The 24,691-nt window shown below is 55.1% G+C and overlaps 1 protein-coding gene across 3 annotated transcripts in view; it reads right to left on the bottom strand.

Annotated features, from left to right (window-relative positions):
• LOC101940816 (lanosterol synthase-like) overlaps positions 1–20,616 on the bottom strand; it is a 32,326-nt gene extending 11,710 nt beyond the window's left edge. For 2 of the 3 annotated variants that reach the window (XM_065561186.1, XM_065561189.1), the window contains exons 1-13: positions 20,460–20,616; positions 19,446–19,614; positions 18,522–18,660; positions 17,685–17,793; positions 13,629–13,750; positions 12,963–13,059; positions 11,840–11,975; positions 9,418–9,526; positions 7,474–7,592; positions 6,810–6,907; positions 6,322–6,349; positions 4,541–4,597; positions 3,263–3,334 (exon numbers count right to left, since the gene is read on the bottom strand). In XM_065561186.1, coding sequence (XP_065417258.1) covers positions 3,263–3,334; positions 4,541–4,597; positions 6,322–6,349; positions 6,810–6,907; positions 7,474–7,592; positions 9,418–9,526; positions 11,840–11,975; positions 12,963–13,059; positions 13,629–13,750; positions 17,685–17,793; positions 18,522–18,660; positions 19,446–19,614; positions 20,460–20,551 — 1,347 coding nt within the window. In that variant the 5' untranslated portion in view covers positions 20,552–20,616. Of the gene's footprint in view, positions 1–3,262; positions 3,335–4,540; positions 4,598–6,321; positions 6,350–6,809; positions 6,908–7,473; positions 7,593–9,417; positions 9,527–11,839; positions 11,976–12,962; positions 13,060–13,628; positions 13,751–17,684; positions 17,794–18,521; positions 18,661–19,445; positions 19,615–20,354; positions 20,374–20,459 lie in introns of those variants that run through there. The other variant, XM_065561187.1, reaches the window with a different exon arrangement.
• Positions 20,617–24,691: the final 4,075 nt, after the last annotated feature.

The following is a 24,691-nucleotide window of genomic DNA, read 5'->3' as shown; positions in this document are numbered from 1 at the left end:
TCCCCTGCCACCCACTCCTTGGGTGGCAGACTCCCCCCCCCCCTTTTTCCTTGGCCTAGAGAGGTTGGGGCTGCTATAAACCCCGACCCAGCCCCTGCTTCAGGGCTTGGGCCTCTGACTGACTATTTGCTTGCTGCTCCACCCTGACCTAGGGCCTGGGCTGCTACAAACCCTGACCCAGCCCCTGCCTAAGGGCCTGGGCCTCTGCTTGACTATTTGCTTGCTGCCCCGCCCTGACCTAGGGCCTGGGCTGCCACAAACTGACCCAGCCCCTGCTTAAAGGCCTGGGTATTTGCTTGACTATTGGTTTGCTGCCCCGCCCTGGCCTAGGGCCTGGGCTGCTACCAACTCCAACCCAGCCCCTGCCTAAGGGCCTGGGTATTGGCCTAACTGTGTGATTACTGCCCCAGCCTGATTGGGGCTCCGGGCTCTTTTCGGACTGTAGCGAGGCGGTGGGCTACCCTGCAGCCCCGCTGAGTGCCGAACCGCGGCCCAAAACTACTACAGGAGGGAAATAGACTTCTAGGATGGAGGCTGGCACAACTGATTAAGAGAGCTTTAAACTAGGAATTGGGGAATTATTAAATAATTCCACATGGAGAATTATTAGCTACATTAGAAAAGATGGGGATCAATATGAAAATTGAAAGGTGGCTAAGGAATGGTTAAAGGGGAGACTACAACAAGTCGTACTGAAAGGTGAATCGTCAGGCTGGAGGGAGGTTACTAGTGGAGTTCCTCAGGGATCGGTTTTGGGACCAATCTTATTTAATCTTTTTATTACTGACCTTGGCACAAAAAGTGGGAATGTGCTAATAAAGTTCGCGGATGACACAAAACTGGGAGGTATTGCCAATACAGAGAAGGACCGGGATATCATACAGGAACATCTGGATGACCTTGTAAACTGGAGTAATAGTAATAGAATGAAATTTAATAGTGAAAAGTGCAAGGTCATGCATTTAGGGATTAATAACAAGAACTATTGTTATAAGCTGGGGGGGGGGCATCATTTGCAAGTAACAGAGGAGGAGAAGGACCTCGGAGTGTTGGTTGATCACAGGATGACTATGAGCCGCCAATGTGACATGGCCGTGAAAAAAGCTAATGCGGTCTTGGGATGCATCAGGCGAGGTATTTCCAGTAGAGATAAGGAGGTGTTAGTACCGTTATACAAGGCACTGGCGAGAATCTGGAATATTGTGTGCAGTTCTAGTCTCCCATGTTTAAGAAGGATGAATTCAAACTGGAACAGGTACAGAGAAGGGCTATTAGGATAATCCAAGGAATGGAAAACCTGTCTTATGAAAGGAGACAAAAAGAGCTCGGCTTGTTTAGCCTAACCAAAAGAAGGCTGAGGGGAAATATGATTGCTCTCTATAAATATATCAGAGGAATAAATACCAGGGAGGGAGAGGAATTATTTAAGATCAGTACCACTGTGGACACAAGAACAAATGGATATAAACTGGACACTAGGAAGTTTAGACTTGAAATTAGACGAAGGTTTCTAACCATTAGAGGAGTGAAGTTCTGGAACAGCCTTCCAAGGGGAGTAGTGGGGGCAAAAGACATATCTGGCTTCAAGACTAAGCTTGATAAGCTTATGGAGGGGATGGTACGATGGGGTAGCCTAATTTTGGCAATTAATTGATCTTTGACTATTAGCAGGTAAATATGCCCAATGGTCTGTAATGGGATGTTAGATGGGGTGGGATCTGAGTTACTACAGAGAATTCTTTCCAGGGTGTCTGGCTGGTGAGTCTTGCCCACATGTTCAGGGTTTAGCTGATTGCCATATTTGGGGTTGGGAAGGAATTTTTCTCCAGGGCAGATTGGCAGAGGCCCTGGGGGTTTTTCACCTTCCTCTGCAGCGTGGGGCACGGGTCACTTGCTGGAAGATTCTCTGTACCTTGAAGTCTTTAAACCACTATTTGAGGACTTCAATGGCTCAGACACAGGTTTGATACAGGAGTGGGTGGGTGAGATTCCGTGGCCTGCGTTATGCAGGGGGTAAGACTAGATGATCATAATGGTCCCTTCTGACCAAGTCTATGATGCGGTGGGGAGAACACCAGTGGAGGTTCACGCGTGTGCTCCCATTGCCTCTAGCGCCTGTGGAGCAGCACCAGGAAACGGCACCAGTGCAGGGACGTCACAGGAATCTCAGGGTTAGCCAGGCCCATGTGCCAGCTGTGTCCCAGGGCAGGCAGGTCTCCCTCCCTGAGAGAGGTGAGGCACACTCCGCTTTTAAAATACTTTTTTTTTTTAATTAATGGAGATATCCCATCTCCTAGAACTGGAAGGGACCTTGAAAGGTCATCGAGTCCAGCCCCTTGCCTTCACTAGCAGAACCAAGTACTGATTTTGCCCCAGATCCCTAAGTGGCCCCCTCAAGGATTGAACTCACAACCCTGGGTTTAGGAGGCCAATGCTCAAACCATTGAGCTATCCCTCCCCCCCCGCGCTTCCCAAGGCCAAGCGCGCCGTGCCCTGCAGCACTCGCAGCCCTGGCTCCAGAGCTGGGTGGGGAGAACCCTTACCGGAGCTGCAGTGGGACAGTGGCAGGGCTCTAGAAACAGGGGAACTAGAGAGAACCCGGCTGGGTCAGCCCCTACAGAAAAGCCCCATGCAATGTAAGACGGAGGAAACCTACAGATCCAGAGACGTTTGACAGGGTGCGCAAAAAGGACTCTGCAAACTAGTGCGTTTGATAGACAACGAAACCCCTGAGCTGAGCTAGCCCGTGGGACCCACAGCATTCACCTCCCTGCCACGCTGCTTTAAAATGCCCCTGCGCTCTGACCCCCAGCCCCAAATGGAGTTAGACACCTCAATACCTTTGAGACTCTGGGCCTCTCTCCCTACCGTGTTCTGGTACCAAACCCCTTTCCTCTGTATCTCCTAGGACAGCCAGTGGCGCTGGGTGCTGAAAGCCAGCTAACGAAACTGTAAACCCTGTGTGGTCAAACGCAATGTGAAAAAATGCAATTCCTGCTCACACCACACGGGTGCAGCACATCTCTGGAATTCTCAAGAATTGCAAAATGACGCTAGCTTCGTTCTAACAGCGCCAGCAAACGTTTCACAGTGAAACCTCGGGGTGCTGCAGCACCCCATCCCCCTAGTTCCCGCGCCTATGACTACAGCGCATGAAGGGGATGAGCCGCATGGCTGGATGCCGAGAAGCTACGCAGGACACTGCAGTCTTACCAGAGTCAATGCTGACTCCCCACCTCTGTGACCCCAACTCAGTGCTCACCTGGGTGATTCTGAGGAACTCATGGGCCCGTCTCAGACAGGAAGCGAATGCCGGGTCGTTCTGAGCACCAGCCTAGACAAGGAGGCAGACACACAGAATAAAGAGACGTCACTGCTCAGCTCTGTGATCAGTTTAGTTCTTCGGGAAAAACAAATTAGGAAAGATCTCCTGGAATCTGTGCCAGGCATGGTCTCTCCCTGGTAAGAGTCAAATACAGCACTTTGGCCAGCCAGGGACTCCGGGGCACCCGAGATCTGCACTGGGGTGGCTCGTCTCGCACTGGCTGGTACAGCGAGGAACAGGAACTCTCAGGCTCTGAGCGACTGGCGGAGCAGCATCGCAGTGCCCGATGCTGGAGCTACACCAAGCAACACATCTCCATCGCTCGCTCGGAGCGGTCAAACCCCAGTCTCTATATTCCAACACTGCTGCTGGCTCCGAGCAGCGCTGGGCTCTGGGCAGGTTTTACCCCGGCAGGTGCGATATGGCCCATCTTCGTACCAGTATCCCAAAGAAAACACAGCGCATGCGGGGAAGAGGTAACAGGAACTCTCCTTGGTCCCTGCCCATGTGCATTTCAGCGCCTACCCACCAGTACTGTGGGGCCACGTGCCTGCACCTGACGGGAGTTAGGACAGTATTTTCAGGGGCCATCACCAGCAGCATGCCACATGCTATGGAACAGCTATAGCGGCTATTCCCTACGCGCCTGCCAGCTCCACGCCTGCAGCTGGCCAAGTGCAGGTTCCCAAGCGGCGTGACAGTGCTGCTCATCTCCGGGTGTTACTACAGGGGACACGTGCAGAGCCCCGTGCCATTCTAGCCTTCCTCCAGTGACACCTCGCACCCAGCGTTCAAAGGCCAGTCCACCTGCACACAGGCACACACCTGCCTTTGTACGCAGGTGCATCCACCCAATGCTACGGGGCACTGGCTGTTCTGCCCCTTAGCCTGCATTCGGAGCGCGCTGGGATCGCAAGCCTGCAGGGCTCTCTCTAAGAGCTGCACTCTGGCTGCACCACCAGTTACCGGCTCAGCGCAGGGAGCTCAGGGGGACATTCTCTGGCCTGTGCTCTGCAGGGGGTCAGACTCGACGATCGTCACAGCTCTGTCTGCTCTTGACACCTGAGGCCTCTCTCTAGTGTTGCTGTTGAGCGTACACTGTAGGAGCTGGGCCCCCAAGAGCCATGGCACCGAGGAAAGTGCAGGATGGTGCCTGTCTGAGACCCACGTCCCTTGGGGGGCAGCCCAGCAAGCTGGCACAACAGCAAACATTACCTCCAGGAAGGCTTGGACAGCAAACACTGTGTCCCAGAGCTGGGATCCGTTGGTGCCCTGGAACAGAAGAGTGTGCAATGAGAAGCAGCTTTTCAATCCGCCCCAGGCTTCCCGCCCACCCCTATGGGCCATGCTGCCTGCAGGCGCCACCACGCTGTACCAATGGCCGTGTAGACAGAGAAGGCTATAGGGCACACTGGCTGGGTGCAGTCACGCAGCACAGGCACCGCCACACTGCACCAATGGGCCCTGTGCACAGGGAGGGCTGCAGCCTAAAGGAACACACTGGGGCAGAAACGGGCAGCAGGAGCAGGGTTAGGGGGTTTTTTGGTGCAGGGGATGGAGTTAGACTTTCCCTCCAAAGCTATGTTAGGGTCTGATCCTGCAAGCCCCTCATGGACCCAGGGCAGGATGGCTCCGGGCACCTCACCCAATCCAGTGTTGGTGTGTACAGCACCCTAGGCTGCAAGCTGCATCCCACACACAGCGACTGGAAACAAGAGAGAGCCTACAGCAGCGTGCAGAGCGCGAGCCGTAGGGACGGGACGGGATGGGACGGGGGTCTCTGAGCTGAGACGTGAAGCGAGGCAGAGCCAGCAAGGCTGGCCCAGAGGGCAGGAGCTGCAGGGACTCGGCTCTCGCACAGCAGAGGAGGCCGGAGGGAAGGGGAGAAAAGCTGCAGCAAGCCCACAGAGGGGTTCAAAACGAGGGCAGTTTGGCCATGGATTCTGAACCTAGAGAGGAACATGAGGAGGGGACTGGGATGGGCCGACGGGGCTCCAGGCACATGGGGGGCTTGGGCAGCAGCATGTGGGCCCTGCTGGGCTGGGCCATGGGGCAGCCCCAGAGAGGGCAGGTGTGGTACTCAAGCCCCAAGGAGCTGAAGGCTGGGAGGAGGTCTCGGTGGAGCACTGCACTACTAGACCGCCTCCATGGCGGGTCTGTGAGTGCTCTGCCGACCGGGGCCAGGCCGTGACACAAGGAACAGTCCATGTTTGCACAAACAGACAGCAGTGCGAATGGCTGGCTGGGCGGCAAGGGGAGCAGTGGGGCGGGGGAGGAGGGAGGTGGCAGAGCTGTGTCTCGGGGGGATGCACCGCTGTCCCAGGAGAGGCAGGTTTGTCTGGGAAGACACTGAGCTGCAGGAAGTGGGACAGAGAAGCAGCCTGTGTGGCCAGGGCATGGGGGAGCAGCACGCAGCCCCTTTCCTTGCTGGACACTCAGCAGGGGCCAAGCAGCCGTTAGTGCTCAGTTCTAGCCCCCAGCGCAGGTAGCAGAGGGGCTGTCCGCTAACGTAGGGCCAGAACCGCACAGCAGAGACAGGACAGGACGGGACTCCTCCCCTAGGCTCCACCCCAGGGGCAATGTGTGTGTGGCAGGGGCGGAAGGCCGGAGCGAAGGGGCTGGGCACGGGATGGCGGGTGCAGAGCACCCCCCAGAGGTGCAGGGGAAGCAGCTGCCTGAGAGCACGGACACACACTGCTCCTGATACCAACCCCTTCTACCCTCTGCCAGGAGGAGGAGCAGGGAGGGGAGAAGCTGCTGCTGTGAGCCGCACAGCTGGGCCAGGGCCGGTCCTATGACTATTAACAGCCCGGCAGGAAAGGGAGACATTGCAGGGGTGGCAGATCCCCCGAGGCAGAGCAGCCTGGCGAGACCCCCTTTGCAGTACGCGCTCAGTCCCCGGGTGAGGGGTCCCTGCCCAGCCCTGCGAGCTGCCTCAGCAGCCGCGAGAGGTGCCCAGGGTCCCTGCGGTCACTGCCAGGGCCACAGCGCCTTACCTGCATCTTCATGCCGTCGAGTCCCAGCCTGCGTGGAGAGAGAGCACATCACTGCAGCAGCCTGGGGAGCGTGGTGCTGTCCCCAGCCTCCCGCAGCCCCCAGGCGTCTAACACTGCTGCTGGGGCACGGAGTACTGAGCTTCAGGGGCAGCCTTGCAGCAGGTTCCCCTGGGGCCCTGGCCTGCCCCTTCCCAGCCTGATTGGGAGAACTGGAGCGAGTGGGACTCACTAATAAGGAGCCAGTGTCTGAAGCTGGCTGCTGATCAGTGCAAGACCCCCCCCGTTCGCATGCCCCCTGCACAGAGCTCCCTGCTCGTGGGGCCTACGCAGCGTGGTGGCCCTGGGGGCAGAGCGGGGTCCCCCATGGCAGGTCTGGGCAGCAGGTTCCCTGCTAGGGCCTGGGGACTCCCGCGCGGGGCAGAGTGGCTCTCTCTAGCTGAGCCCTGCGCTGTCTCCAGGGCTAGGGAGGTTCATGGGCCTGGCCTTACCAGAGGTAATCAGGGATCCTGGAGACATGCTCCTGGAAGGCTGGAGAGCTCTCCCCATCCACGTACCAGCGAACCAGCATGTTAATGGTCTTGGAAATCTGCCGAGAGAGAAGGCGTCACTCCCCTGCAGAGTGCAGTGGTGTTCGGCTTTGGCCTGCACAGCATGACCTGACCTCGTGACCAACCCCAGAGCAAACCCCAGGCTGGGGGCTGTCTGCAGGCGAGCGAGCATGTCTACATGGGGCTCTGGTCACAGAACGGACCCCTTGGCATCCCCATGTCCGTTCCCCATCACAGGGCAGGAGATCACTCTCCAGCCACGGCCTTCCACCAGCTGACTCCACACCCCCCAGCTGTCCCCAGCAAAGACTCTGTAGAGGGGGGCATCTGGAACTCGCTGCCACTGTACAACGACCAGGCAGCTGCTCACGCTCTCCTCTCCCACCAGCCTGCTCATGCCCTTGTCATCCGCCATGAACTCTCCTGTGTGCAGCGCCCAGCACAGCAGGCCCTGAGCCTGCCTGGATTGCTGGTTGCTATGGTTACGTGCCAGCAGCAGGGCATCTGTGCAGAGCTGGGGAGTCCCAGGCCGGACTCTCCCGCACCTGGGCAGGAATTGGAGCCAGCTCCGTTGATTCGTTGGGAACGGTAACGAGCAGCCTACCGGACCAATGCTGATGGCCTTGGTGAATCTGTCGTCAGCCTTGATGTGGTCGTACAGCTCCGCGATGGCTCGCTGCCTCAGCCGGGCGCTGTGGTGGGCTTCGTACACGTTCAGGACGGCTGAGACGGGAACAAGAGAGACACAATAAGGAAACTCTTACTAGCTGCCTGGTTCCAACTCCTGTGCGAGCAGGGCCTGGCCCCGAGCCCCAGAGAGCTCTCCACATCCCTTCCCCAGCTGGCCAGGGCTCTGGGGGGAGCAGGGCGAGAGCCCCAGGGACACAGCCCCAGAACGCTCCACACCTGGACTGAACCCTGGTTGTTTCACCTCTGCTCAGCCCGAGACAGGACCAGAGGGAAGGTGGGAAGCTGCTGAGTGGGGGACAGAACCCGAGGTATTAAGATTCACTCAGTGCCCCAGCACACAGCCCACGCTGGACTCAGCCTCCGCAGACACCTCAGAGACAGAGTGTTTGGAGTTGTTCTATGAGCCCTGATTCGGCACCAATGGCACCCGACAGTCAGGACGGGCCTGGGTTCAGCCTCCTCCAGCGGCAATCAGCACAGAGCCCAGCGCCTTTCCTACGTGCTGGACCCAGGTGGCTGCTGCTGGCTCGTGGCCAAAGTGAGCAAGCCAATGCCGCACACAGATCGCCCTCGTGCCCACTGGGCAGGGCAGTAACTGTGGCACCATGCTGAGGCCAGGTGGGCACTGCTTTGTCAGGCACAAGCATTCCCTCCTGGGTTAGTAATGTACAGTCTTGCCAGCTTCTGGTCCCTGGCCACTCTGAGATCCCACGGGCAGGGCAAGGCTGACAGGAAGCTTGGGGGCTGCACTGGGGTTGGATGTGAGGCTATGGGGCAGCTCTCAACTCCACCAGCAACTCATAAGAACATAAGAAAGGCCGTACGGAGTCAGACCAAAGGTCCATCTAGCCCAGTATCCTGTCTACCGACAGTGGCCAATGCCAGGTGCCCCAGAGGGAGTGAACCTAACAGGCAATGATCAAGTGATCTCTCTCCTGCCATCCATCTCCACCTTCTGACAGACAGAGGCTAGGGACACCATTCCTTACCCGTCCTGGCTAATAGCCACTAATGGACTTAACCACCATGAATTTATCCAGTTCTCTCTTAAACTCTGCTATAGTCCTAGCCTTCACAACCTTCTCAGGCAAGGAGTTCCACAAGTTGACTGAGCGCTGCGTGAAGAAGAACTTCCTTGCATTTGTTTTAAACCTGCTGCCTATTAATTTCATTTGGTGGCCCCTAGTTCTTATATTATGGGAATAAGTAAATAACTTTTCCTTATCCACTTTCTCCACATCACTCATGATTTTATATACCTCTATCATATCCCCCCTTAGTCTCCTCTTTTCGAAGCTGAAGTCCTAGCCTCTTTAATCTCTCCTCATATGGGACTCGTTCCAAACCCTTAATCATTTTAGTTGCCCTTTTCTGAACCTTTTCTAGTGCCAGTATATCTTTTTTGAGATGAGGAGACCACATCTGTACGCAGTACTCGAGATGAGGGCGTACCATTGATTTATATAAGGGCAATAATATATTCTCAGTCTTATTCTCTACCCCCTTTTTAATGATTCCTAACATCCTGTTTGCTTTTTTGACCGCCTCTGCACACTGCGTGGACATTTTCAGAGAACTATCCACGGTGACTCCAAGATCTTTTTCCTGACTTGTTGTAGCAAAATTAGCCCCCATCATATTGTATGTATAGTTGGGGTTATTTTTTCCAATGTGCATTACTTTACATTTATCCACATTAAATTTCATTTGCCATTTTGTTGCCCAATCACTTAGTTTTGTGAGATCTTTTTGAAGTTCTTCACAGTCTGCTGTCTCACGGCAGTGGGGTCAGAAAACAACCAGCACATTAACTATCCCCCGCCCTGCCCTGGCCAGGGCCAGCCAGTGGCCTACTCACCATTGGCGACTGTGAGCAGCCAGCTGTGCGGGGTGTAGAGATCGCAGGCAGCCACGTTATTCCTCTGGGCCGGCCAGTCAATGCTGGAGTAGTCCTGGACGTACAGCTCCTGGCAGGGAGCAGGCGGGAGATTAGCCATCCGCTCACTAGCGCGCCATGGGAGCAGACCCATGAGACAGCTGCAAGTGTCAGGCTGGTGGCGTTGGCAGCCAGGGGGAGTACAGCACGGAGCACGCAGGGCAGCACCGGGGACGGAGGGCGGCACTGCCTGGCCCGCTCTGTGGCTCCACACCAGCCACCGGGACAGGTCCCATGTGGGAGCTGCTCCCAGCACCCTTTGCTAAGGAGAGTTAACAAGAGGAGAAAGCACCTTCAGATAGTGCCAGAGCACCTGAGGGGGGCACCGGGGCCCCATGCGGCCTGGGGGGGCACACAGCCCGAAGGGGGGGGGGTCCAGGGCCCACACAGGCCAGAATGGGGGGAGCAAGCTGGAGCATGCTCATGCAGTAGGGAGGGCTTAATTCTGGCTGGAGGCCTGTGTGCAGGACTCCACCCCGCCCCAATTCACAGCAGGGCTCCCGCCAGTGGGCAGGGAGAAGACAGCCCCTAAGGCGTAACTCCCCTTCAGGCCTAGGGGTGTCAGGTGCCCAGCCTGAGACACCAAGTCTGATTCGCAAAGGGCAGGGCTCAGCGCTCTCAAATCAGACCCCTCCCGGGGGGCCGACGGGGCCTCCCAAAAATCACTCCTCCCTTTGGAAAGTGCAGGCCGTAGGCATTGTGAACAAGTGTGTGGCAAGTACCTTGCCGTGGCATTCACAGGGAAAGCCTGCTCCCTGCACGACCCCAGACACTCTGCCCTTGGCTTTCCTTCCTACCTTGCCCTCCCAGCTCTCTCCTTCCTTCCCCAAAGCCCACCCCAATTCCACCCCTCCCATCAGCCAAGGTTACCAGCACTGGAAGAGCATTAATGCGGCACCTACACGGGCTGTTTAAGGCGGGCACTCCCAGGCCCCCCATGACTGTCCTCACCACTGAGTATCAGAAATAAGGCTGGCAGGTGACTGGTAGAAGAACCTTCACAGGGAGAAGATACCAGGTACCGAAGGGCGGAGAAAGGCAGAACAAGAACCAGTGGCTGAAGCTATAAGGCCCGAACAGTGAACAACGAGGGTGATCAACCACCGGAATGTGCTGCCAAGGGAACTGGCAGACTCTCCATCTCTCGATGTCTCAGCTCCCGACCGGCTGCCTTTCTGGAGGGCACACTGTACTGCAGCCAGACACGTCGCTGGGCTCAGTCCAGAGTAACTGGGTGACATTCTCTGGCCTGCGTTACACAGGAGCCTGACTAGATGATCTACCGGTCCCTTGATGTGATGAATCGAGCTCTGGGTCGTCACGCAGACAGCAGGGCATCGGTTCCGTGCAGCTCCTGTTTGGAAGGTTACTACTGCGCCTATGAAGGCAAAGCCTTTCCATCTGCTAACGAGAGCTGGGATGCTGCACAGAGGTAACATGCCAGTGGCCACATACCGACATCGAGGGGCCCAACCCAGCCCGGGCCAGTCGTACCTCAGCACGGGCCAGTCGTACCTCAGCCCTAAGCTAAAGGGAAAGCATGGAAGGACCACGTGGCTCACTCAAGCAACATCCCCCTGAAGGAGCAGAAATGCAGCCCACACTACGTCAACGTACAGAAGCATCAGCTGTGACAGGGAAGGCGTAAGGAGGCTCAGAGGGAACCAGAATGGCCAGCAGCAAATAGGAACTTCTGTAAGTCTCGGAGAACCAGAAAGCTGGTGAGAGTCGCTGGCCCTGCTAGATCAGCAGAGGGTGAGTGGAACAACCAGAGAGGACGAGAAACTGAGCGGCAGGGTTGCTAAAGTCTAGCTCAGTGGTTTGAGCACTGGCCTCCTAAACCCAGGGTTGTGAGTTCAATCCTTGAGGGGGTCATTTAGGGATCTGGGGCAAAAATCTGTCTGGGGATTGGTCCTGCTTTGAGCAGGGGGTTGGACTAGATGACCTCCTGAGGTCCCTTCATATTCTATGATTCACCACAGAGAACGAGGGGAGATTCCCACCCCTGTGCTCCTCTTTGGTAACAGAGATGAGGGACGGAGGTGTCAGACACAGGGCTGCTGGGACATGGCTCAGGGCCGTCGCAGTTAGTGCCCAGGCAAGGGGAAGACCCAGAAGCTCTGGTGGGACAGGGGAACAAGGGGCTGATGTGGGGATCACATCACAACGAGCCCACAGGGATCTCCACCAAAGCACTGCCAGGGGCTGCAGCCCCTGGGATTTGCGCCCAATGAGGAGATTCGGGTCCATGCGACTAGCCACAGCTGGGCCATGGTGGGAAGGGTCTCCAGGCCACCGTCACACAGGGTGAGGAGTGGGGAGGGTGCTCAGGGAGTTCATTTACCTGTCTGAGGCTCTGGACAAGCTCATCCTCCTCGGCGGTCAGGCGCGTGGCATAGCAGTAGCTCATCGGCAGGTACACCTGGCGGCAGTGACACCACAGCGTGGAGGGGTGGGCTGGCATCCACGCCGGGAGCAGCCTGTCACACAACAGAGGGACGCTGTCGGCAGTGTGCGGGATGGAGTGTGGGGAGCCGCAGGGACACGGCACAGTTAAGGACAGGCGTGTGGGCAGTCAGAGGGGTAATGTGCCCAGGAGACACCCGGGGCCCAGGATAGCCGCTGCCTCAGCGTTAGAGCAGCCCTACAGGACAACGCACCGACCCCAGGCAATCGCTGCTCCATGCTCCTGGGGTGTGGGGGACCTGGAAGAGAAGCTGGAGACCTCGTTTGGAGCCAGGAGACTGTCTCCTCCAGCCCGAGGACAGTGTTCTGGGCTCTCCCAGCAACCCAGCGAGGCTGTTATCCTGGACAGGGCCTCTGCCAACAGACTGCATCTGATTCCCTGTGGTTCGTGTTAACGAGGTGCGGAGGGAGGCGCAGGGAATAAACAGCCTCTCCAGCGGGGAACATGCCAGTGGGCAATGCTGCCACTAGTTTCCCTGTAATCAGCCAGCTGCCTGAACTCCCTCGCTTCACACTGGTGCTTCACAGGGCACCAGCTGTCCCTGAGGGCTGGGGGAGTCTGTGGCACGCCCAGCTCCAGGACAGGGACAGCTGTGGCATGCCAAATGGGGAGGAACCATGTCAGCACCCAGCACAGGTTCAGCCCCAGGAGGGAGGGACTTGGGGAGAGCGCAACGTGTGGGTCTGGAGGCTGGCAGAGAGGGCAGGAAGGCTGGAGGTCGAGCAGGTGAGCCGAGCATGGATGGGGGAGGGAAGGTCATCAACAGAACATCCCTCCCCCATCAGCCCACGCCCCGTGCCATGAATGGTGCCTGGTTTCCGTGCCCGAAGCCTCCTGGCCCAGGCTGAGCGGGAGAATGGGGGACTGGTGCAGGCCGGGGATTACTCTCAGGTTCCTGGTGTTCGGTGTCAGGCTCTCTGCTGGGTGCTGCTGCGAGGGGACAGGGCTGTGGCTTGGGACTGAAAATCAATACACTCTGCAGATACAGAATAGCACCTACCACAGCTCAGGGAACAGCGTGTTCATTCCCTCCCAGCTGTAAACGTTCAAGACGGCCAGCCAAAACTTCCCCCAGGACGGGATTCCCACAGCACCCCCTGGAGAGACAGACACAGATCTGGGCTCTGACGGCAGCCACGGGGGCCAGGGACACGGACCCTGCCATGTGACAGGGCATGAACAGAGGCTCCTGAATCCTGGTCTGGTCTGGTCGTGTGGCAGGCCAGGGACCCTGGAGAGCGGCAAGCCAGTGCGGCGGGCACACAACGGGCACTACACACCGACAGACACAGCCATTCAGAAACGACACCTGGGAAGCGTTTGCAACCAGTGAAGGAGCTGAGGTTTCACTGTCACCCCAGAAGGTAAGCGCGGCAGGGTGCTGGCACAGCAGGATGCAGCATGGGCTGTGACATGCCACACGTGCTGCGACAGCCAGGCCACGCTGGGAGAAGCTAAGGGCGGCAGGGCAGAATCTAACGTGCGAACTGCACATGCTGCCATACAGCCAAGGACAAGCCATTGCAAAGGCTCATGCCACTCTGGCCGCCTGTCCCCTCGCCTACCACTCACCCCTTCGGAGCTGGGCAAGCCCTTCTCAACAGTCCCAGCCCCATGGCTGCTGGGGGGAGGACAGGATGCCGGAGAGCTCCAGCCACATGCTGACCTTTGCTGTGGAGGTTGATCCGAGCCCTCACGACGTCCGGGTCATCCGGCCCGACCCCCAGGATCCTCAGGGACGTGTAGTTGAGCGCTGTGCCAAACACCGTCGATTTGTCTTCCACGTGCCTGCCACATACAGAGAGCAGGGAAGTCAGACATGGCCGAGCGCTCGTGCAGTCAACCGAGACTGGTTTTATTGGGGCAAACCTACCCAGGGGGTTAGAGCTAACTGAGCAAACTAACTGAAAAGCAACCGCCCTGGGCCATGCTGCTGGGAAAAGGGAAGGAAATGCTCCCAGCCCCTCACTCTAGTGGTCTCCCCATGGTGAAGGAGGGCTCTGGTCACGCCACGTGCTGGCCTCCACGGCACTGCAGCACCAGCTCTCAGCAGAGCTCTGAGCCGCTTCCCACATGTAAGGGAGCACCAGGCCAAGCTCTGGATGCTGCGCGGGAGCTTCAGAAGCACTCAGCCATGGCCTAGCCTGTCCCCGCTGAAGCCATAGGCAAGTGCTCTCGTCAAGGCAAGCGGGGGGGGGCGGAATGACGCCAACGCCGAGTACTTCGAACACCCACCGTTGCGTTGCTGTGTGATTCAGTACGGCGGCACTGCCGGAGCTAAAGTCACCCCGGAAATGCCGATGAAGCGGGGCTTGATTTGCTAATGAAATCAGAGTGTTTCCCTCCCAGGGGCCAGCTTGGGGGCTGGTGGGATTTCAGGGATTTTGTTTAATAGGTTGAAGGCGAGACACAGAAAATGAGCCAGTTTTGAACATTCTCCCTCGTTTCCTAGTGCTCCTCTGGGTCCCCCTCACCTCCGCTGGAATAGGGAAACCTGCCTAGACAATGGCGGAGAGCTGGCAGTGCAGGCGTACGTTTCTACCATGATTGCTTTCCCTTTCACCAAGGCCTCTGATCACAGACCCTCCTCCTAGAGACGGGAAAGACACTTCTCCAGTGACGCCAAGACAGAATGCACAGAACAGCCAGAATGCCTCTGCAGACCAGCCCTGACACCACCCCAGCAATGTTCCTGGCAGTCCATCCCTGCCTGCTGGAAGGCTTCCCTCACCTTGTTTCTGTGCCCTCCTTCCCCGAGTGTATTTAATGACCAGCAGCCCACCCCATTAACACACCTCGAGCCGCTACAGCAGCTCTGCGCCCTCCAGGAATGCCATGACCCGGGGAGGGCTAGTGAGGGGAAGCACAAAGCAGGTGGAGCAGGACCTAATGTCTGGCAATAATGTCTGAGATATAAGGCCATATCAGAGCAGATAACAACGCGCGAGGCAGACATCTCAGGAATGGAACTGGCTTTTGTGCTTGCAAGGGGCTTCTGAGATTTCTATGCTGTTTTCACTGACTGTTTTGTGCAGGGACAGAGCTCTTCTAGACCTGCTGCTCACAAACTGGGAAGAATTAGTAGGGGAAGCAAAAGTGGATGGGAACCTGGGAGGCAGTGACCATGAGATGTTTGAGTTCAGGATCCTGACACAAGGAAGAAAAGAGAGCAGCAGAATACAGACCCTGGACTTCAGAAAAGCAGACTGACTCCCTCAGGGAACTGATGGGCAGAATCCCCTAGGAGAATAACATGACGGGGGAAGGAGTCCAGGAGAGCTGGCTGTATTTTAAAGAATCCTTATTGAGGTTGCAGGAACAAACCATCCCGCTGTGTAGAAAGAATAGCAAATATGGCAGGCGACCAGCTTGGCTTAACAGTGAAATCCTTGCTGATCTTAAACACAAAAAAGAAGCTTACAAGAAGTGGAAGATTGGACAAAGGACCAGGGAGGAGTATAAAAATATTGCTCAGGCATGCAGGAGTGAAATCAGGAAGGCCAAATCACACTTGGAGTTGCAGATAGCAAGAGATGTTAAGAGTAACAAGAAGGGTTTCTTCAGGTATGTTAGCAACAAGAAGAAGGTCAGGGAAAGTGTGGGCCCCTTACTGAATGAGGGAGGCAACCTAGTGACAGAGGATGTGGAAAAAGCTCAAGTATTCAATACTTTTTTTGCCTCTGTCTTCACAAACAAGGTCAGCTCCCAGACTGCTGCACTGGGCAGCACAGTATGGGGAGGAGGTGACCAGCCCTCTGTGGAGAAAGAAGTGGTTCAGGACTATTTAGAAAAACTGGACGAGCACAAGTCCATGGGGCCAGATGCACTGCATCCGAGGGTGCTAAAGGAGTTGGCGGATGTGATTGCAGAGCCATTGGCCATTATCTTTGAAAACTCATGGCGATCGGGGGAGGTCCCAGATGACTGGAAAAAGGCTAATGTCGTGCCCATCTTTAAAAAAGGGAAGGAGGAGGATCCGGGGAACTACAGGCCAGTCAGCTTCACCTCAATCCCTGGAAAAATCATAGAGCTGGTCCTCAAGGAATCAATTCTGAAGCACTTAGAGGAGAAGAAAGTGATCAGGAACAGTCAGCATGGATTCACCGAGGGCAAGTCATGCCTGACTAACCTAATTGCCTTCTATGACGAGATAACTGGCTCTGTGGATGAGGGGAAAGCAGTGGACGTGTTATTCCTTGACTTTAGCAAAGCTTTTGATATAGTCTCCCACAGTATTCTTGCCAGCAAGTTAAAGAAGTATGGGCTGGATGAATGGACTATAAGGTGGATAGAAAGTTGGTTAGATTGTCGGGCTCAACGGGTAGTGATCAATGGCTCCATGTCTAGTTGGCAGCCGATATCAAGCAGAGTGCCCCAAGGGTCGGTCCTGGGGCTGGTTTTGTTCAATATCTTCATTAATGATCTGGAGGATGGCGTGGACTGCACTCTCAGCAAGTTTGCAGATGACACTAAACTGGGAGGAGTGGTAGATACGCTGGAAGGTAGGGATAGGACACAGAGGAACCTAGATAAATTAGAGGATTGGGCCAAAAGAAATCTGATGAGGTTCAACAAGGACAAGTACAGGTCCTGCACTTAGGACGGAAGAATCCCATTCACTGTTACAGACTAGGGACCGAATGGCTAGGAAGCAGTTCTGCAGAAAAGGACCTAGGGGTTACAGTGGACGAGAAGCTGGATATGAGTGAACAGCGTGCCGTTGTTGCCAAGAAGGCTAACGGCATTTTGGGCTGTATAAGTAGGGGCATTGCCAGCAGATCGAGGGACGTCATCATTCCCCTCTATTCGACATTGGTGACGCCTCATCTAGAGTACTGTGTCCAGTTTTGGGCCCCACACTACAAGAAGGATGTGGAAAAATTGGAAAGAGTCCAGCGGAGGGCAACAAAAATGATTAGGGGGCTGGAGCACATGACTTCTGTGGAGAGGCTGAGGGAACTGGGATTGTTTAGTCTGCAGAAAAGAAGAATGAGGGGGGATTTGATAGCTACTTTCAACTACCTGAAAGGGGGTTCCAAAGAGGATGGATCTAGACCAGGGTCGGCAACCTTTCAGAAGTGCTGTGCCGAGTCTTCATTTATTCACTCTAATGTAAGGTTTCGCGTGCCAGTAACACATTTTAACATTTTTAGAAGGTCTCTTTCTATAAGTCTATAATATATAACTAAACTATTGTTGTATGTAAAGTAAATAAGGTTTTTAAAATGTTTAAGAAACTTCATTTAAAATTAAATAAAAATGCAGAGCCCCGCGGACCAGTGGCCAGGACCTGGGCAACGTGAGTGCCACTGAAAATCAGCTCGTGTGCCGCCTTCGGCACGCATGCCATAGGTTGCCTACCCCTGATCTAGACTGTTCTCAGTGGTAGCAGACGACAGAACAAGAAGTAATGGTCTCAAGTTGCAGTGGGGAAGGTTTAGGTTGGATATTAGGAAAAACTTTTTCACTAGGAGGGTGGTGAAGCACTGGAATGGGTTACCTAGGGAGGTGGTGGAATCTCCCTCCTTAGAGGTTTTTAAGGTCAGGCTTCACAAAGCCCTGGCTGGGATGATTTAGTTGGGAGGTCCCTTCCAACCCTGATATTCTATGATTCTATGAGGGATAGACAGATAGGAACCATTTCCCTGGTCAACTGGGTCTGGAACGCACAACCCGCCCAATGCAGCAGGAATAAGGAGAAAGGAGCTTCTCTGCTACTCACAAGCCCCAGCCTCCGTCTGGAAGCTGCACCGAGCGCAGGTAACGCACCATCTCCCTCCTGTACCCTTCTGGCAGTGGGATTTTGGCAACATGGCAGGTGATCAGGAAACCTGTTGGACAAAACAGTCCGCCCTTTAGGCCAAACCACTCCCCGATTTCAGACTAGGGACACTCTAGTTGGTTCAGAGAAGCATGTGTCCTCTTCATGGTCAGCACAGGACATGAGAAATCACTGTAGCTTGGAGTCCCAAGTAAGCACTGCACGTATAGCTAACAGGGAGCAGCTACAACCCCAGGCTAAATGGCTCCAAGGTCATCATCTGCTGGAACCCAAAAGTGTCGTCAGAGCCGTCCAGACAGAAAGCACATCAGACTGTAACAACCACATGACCTTCCCTAGCTTCCCCGGCTTCAGCCCCCGCGATGGAACAGGCTGTGGGGGTCAGAACCAGACGGGGGATCTAACTGGCTGGGTAGTTCTTGGTGCTTCACAACAGACGTCAGCTCATTATTAAAGACACGTTCGCTGGGGATTAACTGTAGTGCAATGCAGCCGGGGCATTTCCTAGGTCACTGTTTGGGGAAACGATCGGCCATTAAGGTTCAGCACCCAGTGCGCTGGGGAATGACAAGACGCTGCCCTGCCCAGGCCTGCGACAGCGCCCGACCCTGAATCATCCCCAGACAGCTAAGCAAAGAGCAAGCGCCATGGACCCCATAGACCCTGGCCACGCTGCCGGACCCTGCTTGGCACCCGCTATCCCATCCCTACGCAGGTAACTCTGTGCGGAGGTGCTGCCGCTCAGAGCACAAGGTGCAGCCATTTCATCCACCGTACCTGGCAGCAGGAAGAGGGGCCCCCCGTAGTCACCGGCCCAGTGCCCATCCTCCGCCTGCAGGCCAGAGTAAAACTTCATCCCATTCAACGCTGCTTCCTGGGCTGTGCAGGCCTGGGGCAAGGCCTTGAAGAACTTACTCTGCAAAGAAAGGAAGAGGAGCAGGGACAGACACAAATGAAAAGAGCATTGCTCCAGCTCGCGCACAAGGAATGGCCAGCGGCCAAGACACCAGTAGAATCAAGTGCCTTGTGCTGTGGGATATGGCGGCACTGCAGTCCCACGGGTAATCAGGGTATGTGTACCTCCCCCATGGCCTGCACTGCACTGGCCTTTCACACAATACTTAGTAGCAACGCCAGCAACCAGACACCAAATCCAGCACAGAGCGACTGTGCAGAGCATGCGTAGGGATGAAGAGGGTATGGGAGGGGAGCAGAGTAGGAGTGTGGATACAAGCAGGACGCTTGCTGCCTTGAAGCACCTTCTGAGTCATTCAGTGCATAATCCGCAGAGAGGAACAGGCCTGCCTAGCCCAGCGTGGGTCAGCAGGCAGGCAGGGAGCAGTGCAAACATTCCCCATCCCCCCCCTTTTTCAGGGGCCAGATTCCAGGGCTCCAGGCAGGGGGCTGTGACACCTCCCCTCTTCCCCAGTAACCAATACAACCAGGTTGGCATGAGGTTGTGAATTCTGCCCCTGATGCCAGCACCACCTGTGCCTGCCCGGTGGAATTAACAAGCATGTGAATCCAAGACAGTCACTGAAAAGAAGCCTTGCTTCAGAGACAACGACTCAGCATTTGGGGGCAGGAGACAATGGCAGCAATAGGGGAATTACAGCCACCCATACGAGCATGGGGTTCAGGTGGGTGCCCCTTTCCCAGCCTTGGCAAACACTGCGCTGCGAGCGAAAATCAGCCACTCACCGTGTCCAAGCCTAGGCAGTGAGCCTCCAGCCCGCTCTGCTCTCGCTCACGTGCCTCGCCAGCCTCCAGGTAGCGCCAACTCTGCCGCCCTTCTTCATTGCTCAGTCGCCAGCGGGTGAGGTCACTCGCAGGTTCTGTTTTATACGGGCCACCCCTTCTCCGCAAACACCTGGAGAGACCACAGGGAACCAGACAAATCCCGGGCGTGTCACCAAGCATTGCCAGCTCTGAGCATCGGGCAGTCAGTGCCCTGGGACGGGCAGGGCCAGTGCAGACGTCTGCTGCAGCATTAGCAATAGACATGGAACCCAGAGAGCTCTGCTCTCAGCCACCAGCTGGTTGCCAACACTTAGACTTTGCAAAATAACAAGAGGGAAGTGGAAAGTCCTCGGAGCAACAGCTGGGCCAATGTCATTTTGCTTGGCTTTGACCACTCCACGCCGTGCTGTCGGAGCAAGCACCTGACAGACCCTCAACCGGTCCCATACAGGGGGGCTACTTCTGACAGCGCTCCCCTTTCTTGGCACCTTCCCACCCCACGCTGTCCTCGCAGCAACCAGAGCGCCAAGTTCTAGGAGAGCTTCCCATCGACCCATGTGGCAGCTCTGTCACCTCCCTCCATGCTGGGAGCAGTGGGGCAGTTCATGGATTTAAAATGTCTCTGGATTCCTAAGAGCCCCGGCCCCGGCTGGCGGGTGGGGGCTGCACTGCACAGGCCAGTGACGCCGTGGCACCACGCTGTGCAGCATTACACAGAGCCGTACAGCTCCGAGCACAGGGGCTCGGCCCGACTGCGGCCTCCGGGAGCCGCTGGGACAGAAACCGGCTACAACCGGGATGCAGCAACAGCACTGGGCAGAGTCACACGTGCACACTGCCACACACACACACACTCGCAGAGAGACTCACACACAGACACTTGTACAGAGACTCAACACACGTCCACACGCCATCGCAGACACGCAGAGGCTCAGAAGGACACACACACACACACACACACACACACACACTCACGTTTCCTGCCCCATCTCGCAGCCGACCCGCAGCCCCTCGCCCGCCGCACGGCCCTGACTCCGGGAGCGGCGCTCCCCCCGCTCGGCAGACATGGGCCCACGCGGCGCCGGCCAATGAGAGCAGGCCCCGGGCTGGCCGGCCCCGCCCCTGCCGCCCAGAGCGGGGATCAGCCGGGCCCGGCAGCGCCAGCTCCGCCTCCCCGCCCCGGCTGCCCCGCCCCCGGGCGCCCTGCCTGCCCCGCCCCCGCCCTGCCTGCTCCGCCCCCGCCCCGGCTGCCCCGCCCCCGGGCGCCCTGCCTGCTCCGCCCCCGCCCCCGCCGGCCCAGCGCCACCGGCCGGGCAGCCCCCTCTCCTGGGCCCGCACCGGGAGCACCGGCAGCTGGGCGCTGCTCCGCCCACAGCCCTGCGGCACCCCCCCGCCTCCAGCCCGGCCCCGGGTCCCCCGGCGCTGCCTGAGAGAGTCATTGCATCCGTCCCCAGCAACGCCAGGAGAAACTCTCCGGACTCGTCCCCACGCGCCCCAAGAGACCCAAGCCCGGGAACCCCCACAGACCCATCGTCCTACCTGGCCATGGCGCGCGTCCTGAGGGGTGTCAGGACACTCAGAAACCAGCCTCAAACCAAGCACCACACAACGGGCAGCGTCCTCCAGGACACAACTGGCTTCCAGCACAAACTGCACAACATGAACAACCTCCCTCAGAACACCAGCCTCGCCACCAGGGACCGTGCCCCCCTGTACACCCACCCTGAGAGCTTCGCCGCCTGCCTCGACTGTGAGACAACGGACACCACTCAGATCTCCACCCCAAACTCATCCATCTCATCCTCACCCATAACCATTTTCCATTCAACAACAAACGCTGTCCAAACCCTGAGAACTAGGGTGGGTCCTAGGATGGCTTCCCATATGCCAGCCCCTTCATGAGCCACCTTGAGGAAGAATGTCTGGACAAATGCATCACGAAACCAAGGATAACCTGAGTGTGACGGGAGCCCCAGGGTGCAACCTGGGACGGTGGGACTGCTATGCCTCCTTAACACACTACTCTGGGTTGTCTCTCACAATGCCTTATTGGTGACTAGCAGCAAACCCCTCCCGGTGCTGTTACCACTCAATACAACCCCATGTGGAGCCCCACACCCAGCCAGATTGCATGACTGCTCCCAGAGCCACTCACAAATCACACAGAGCAAGGCACCAGCCAAATCCCCCCTGTTCCCAGCCTTGTACCACCGGAATAGACCATCTTGCACTGCTCAAGACCCTGCCAAGAACCAGGCAAGGCTAAGCAATTCCCCTGGTGTGGCCTTGTGCAAGCGAGTCATTGAATTATAACTCCCTCGCTAGACAATGGCTGTTGATGGTAGTTCAACACCTACCTGTGTGTTTGTTACCTCCTTCTTGTTGTGTCTGGGGAACTAATATCTGGGTGATTCCCCAACTCACAGCATATTTTAGTGACAACCATTCAACACAATCTCATAACTTCATATGCACTAATGATATGCATATTTAGACAGAACAATGGCTTTCAGCAGATCATAACCTTTCTCACAATACCTTACATGGCATGCTTTATATGAAATATCACAATTATATACAATGATGAATATGGGTGTTACAGGGCATAGAGTGTTACACTGAAATACATCAATGATACTTGCATCCTCTGGACAAACAACCGAAACTGCCTCATAGACTTCCCCCACAACTTCAACATACACCACCAGACACTCTCTAGACTAGCAGCAGCAGCTTCCCAGACACCATGATGAGCTTCAACAGTGGAACCCTCTAGAAATCCCCACAGATCCCCACACCTACCTTCACAGATCCAGTAACCACCCAAAACACACCGAGAAATCTTATCAACAGGCACGCAGATACCACAGAATATGCTCAGAGAAGAAAGTCTGAGATACACACCTTAATACACTTAAAACTGCCTTCGCCAAACAAGAACACTCCACCAGATAAGTAGATTGCAACGTGGAACAGGCCACCCAAATACCGCGAGAGAACTTGCTTCAATACGGGGGGAAAAAACCCTCTGCACACCCCTAGTTGTCACCTACCAGGCATGTATTACAATTACATAATAGGAACCACATCCCACAATCTCTCCTGAACCCCCTCTTCTGGCCTTCAAACAACCCCCAGCCTTGACAAGCTTCTCATCAGAAGCAGGCTCCCCACAGACCAGGACCGACTAACTCAAAGTGGCACCAGACCCTGGCAGAACAACAGATGCAAAACCTAAGGGCATATCCCCACTGTTACGATGATCAATACCCCCCACAGCCCGCATTTCATGATCCATGGGCCCTACCCATGCGTATCACAACATGTGGTGTACCTCATCCAGTGCACTAAATGTCCTTATAACACCTATGTGTGTGAAACCAGACAATTGCAACTTTTTCAAATGAACTCTCACAGGAAAATGATAAAAGACAAAAACACCGTACCATCCACAGGCGAATACTTTTCACAGAACAGTCATTCCATATTGACCTCTCAGTCCTCATCCTCAAACATCTTCAAAAGATGAACCTGGGATATTAAATTCATAACTGTGCTAGGCACTAAAAACCATGGTGTTAATAAAGACACCAGATTTATGGCTTATTAAAACAATTTGTAACCCACTAGCGCCGCCTTTTTGCCTCGTGACTGCAGAGGTGTTAACTGGCCACTTCACCTGGAATCATCTCTTACAATATATGTTAACTACTTATGCTAAACTACTTATGCTGTTCTACCTGTAACCCTTCTGCCAGGAGTCGGTAGCAACTAGGGCTGGGTTCAATATCTAGGGTTCCTTCTGACAATACAACATGGAACCAGCTCAAGTCCCCACCCAGTAATCTGGGGAAATTACACACCAACGTGGGCATCTCCAAGAGGCCATACTTCCCCTCTCGCAAGCACTGAGACTGTGTATGGAAAAGAAAACTTTTAATAAAAGGGGGAAGGAACCCGGCTTTAATTTGGGAAAACACCACAAGCATGATTTGAAAACATATGACCATGAACAAAACACCCACTCCAGAGTACACTGGGCAGTGTCCTTTTCCTCAGTCTCTCCCCTTGCAGTGTGAAAGTTCGACAAACAAATGTCCCTTTACCCTGCCACTTCCCTCTCCCCCCACCACACCCCACTCACAGTTGTCCTTGGTCAGCGAAGAGGAGTTCACCTCCCACCCTGTGGGGGAGAGGGGAAGCAGCGAGCAATGCCTCAGCTGCCGCTCCACCATTGGCCGCTCACTCCGCCACTGCTTGCTCCTCGGTTAGCCTCACCAGTTATTCCCCATTTTGTAGTTGTCCATTTGATTTTTTTCCTTCCTTCCTAAGGAATTCATTTTGTTGATTTCAGACAAATTCTCTAATTTATCAAGGTCTTTCTGTATTCTAATCCTGTTCTCCAAAGGGATGATCTAAGTTTACTTGGTCCTGCTGCCTCAGCACAGAGTAATGGACTAAATGACATGCATCCAAAGAAGTGGGTATTCACCCAGGAAAGCTCATGCTCCAAAACGTCTGTTAGTCTATAAGGTGCCACAGGACTCTTTGCTGCTTTTAAATGACCTTGATATCCCTTCCAGCCCTATGTTCTGTGATTCTATGATCTCAATGGATTTGGCGGGAACTCCTGCTACAGCAAGCAGAATCCCTGTTCTATGCTTCACAGAAGAGGTGATTGGAGGATTTTTGCTAACTACTAATTCCTGTTGCATTTGTGATAGAGGAGCTTCCCTACTTCCTTTCTGTGCTCTGGTTTGTACTGACATTGACTGATGCTTTAACATTGCTGTATTTGATCTTGTAGTCAAGACTGAAGAAATAAACCCTTTTTATAGGAAATCAAATGTACATAAAGAAAAGGAATAGTTCTAAGAAACTATCTGGAGAATTAAGGCTAAGAAAGGTGTTCTGGACACAGACTTCTTCAATGGTAACTTATCTTAAATGGAAGTTTATTGATAGAAAATTATAACCACAAAGTGTCAGGAGATTGAGTTTTTATTTAAAAAAAGAAATACTGACTAATGAGCACACTTTGCAGATTGCACCCCAAAACTTACATCAAAGGAATGTTATTTAGGTTGCAAAGGCAAGAACTTGACAGCTAGGAAATGCCAGTATAAAAAGGTATGTGGCGCCCGCTTAAATGCAATTGGGCTCAGCTCCCCTGTTCCAGTCCAGGTGCACCCTACTTTGGTGTAATG

The sequence above is a fragment of the Chrysemys picta genome, chromosome 11 (genome assembly GCF_011386835.1).
Source record: "Chrysemys picta bellii isolate R12L10 chromosome 11, ASM1138683v2, whole genome shotgun sequence".
Taxonomy (NCBI): domain Eukaryota; kingdom Metazoa; phylum Chordata; order Testudines; family Emydidae; genus Chrysemys; species Chrysemys picta.
The sequence above is the reverse complement of the archived record's forward strand: the minus strand, read 5'-3'. Positions and strand labels throughout refer to the sequence as shown.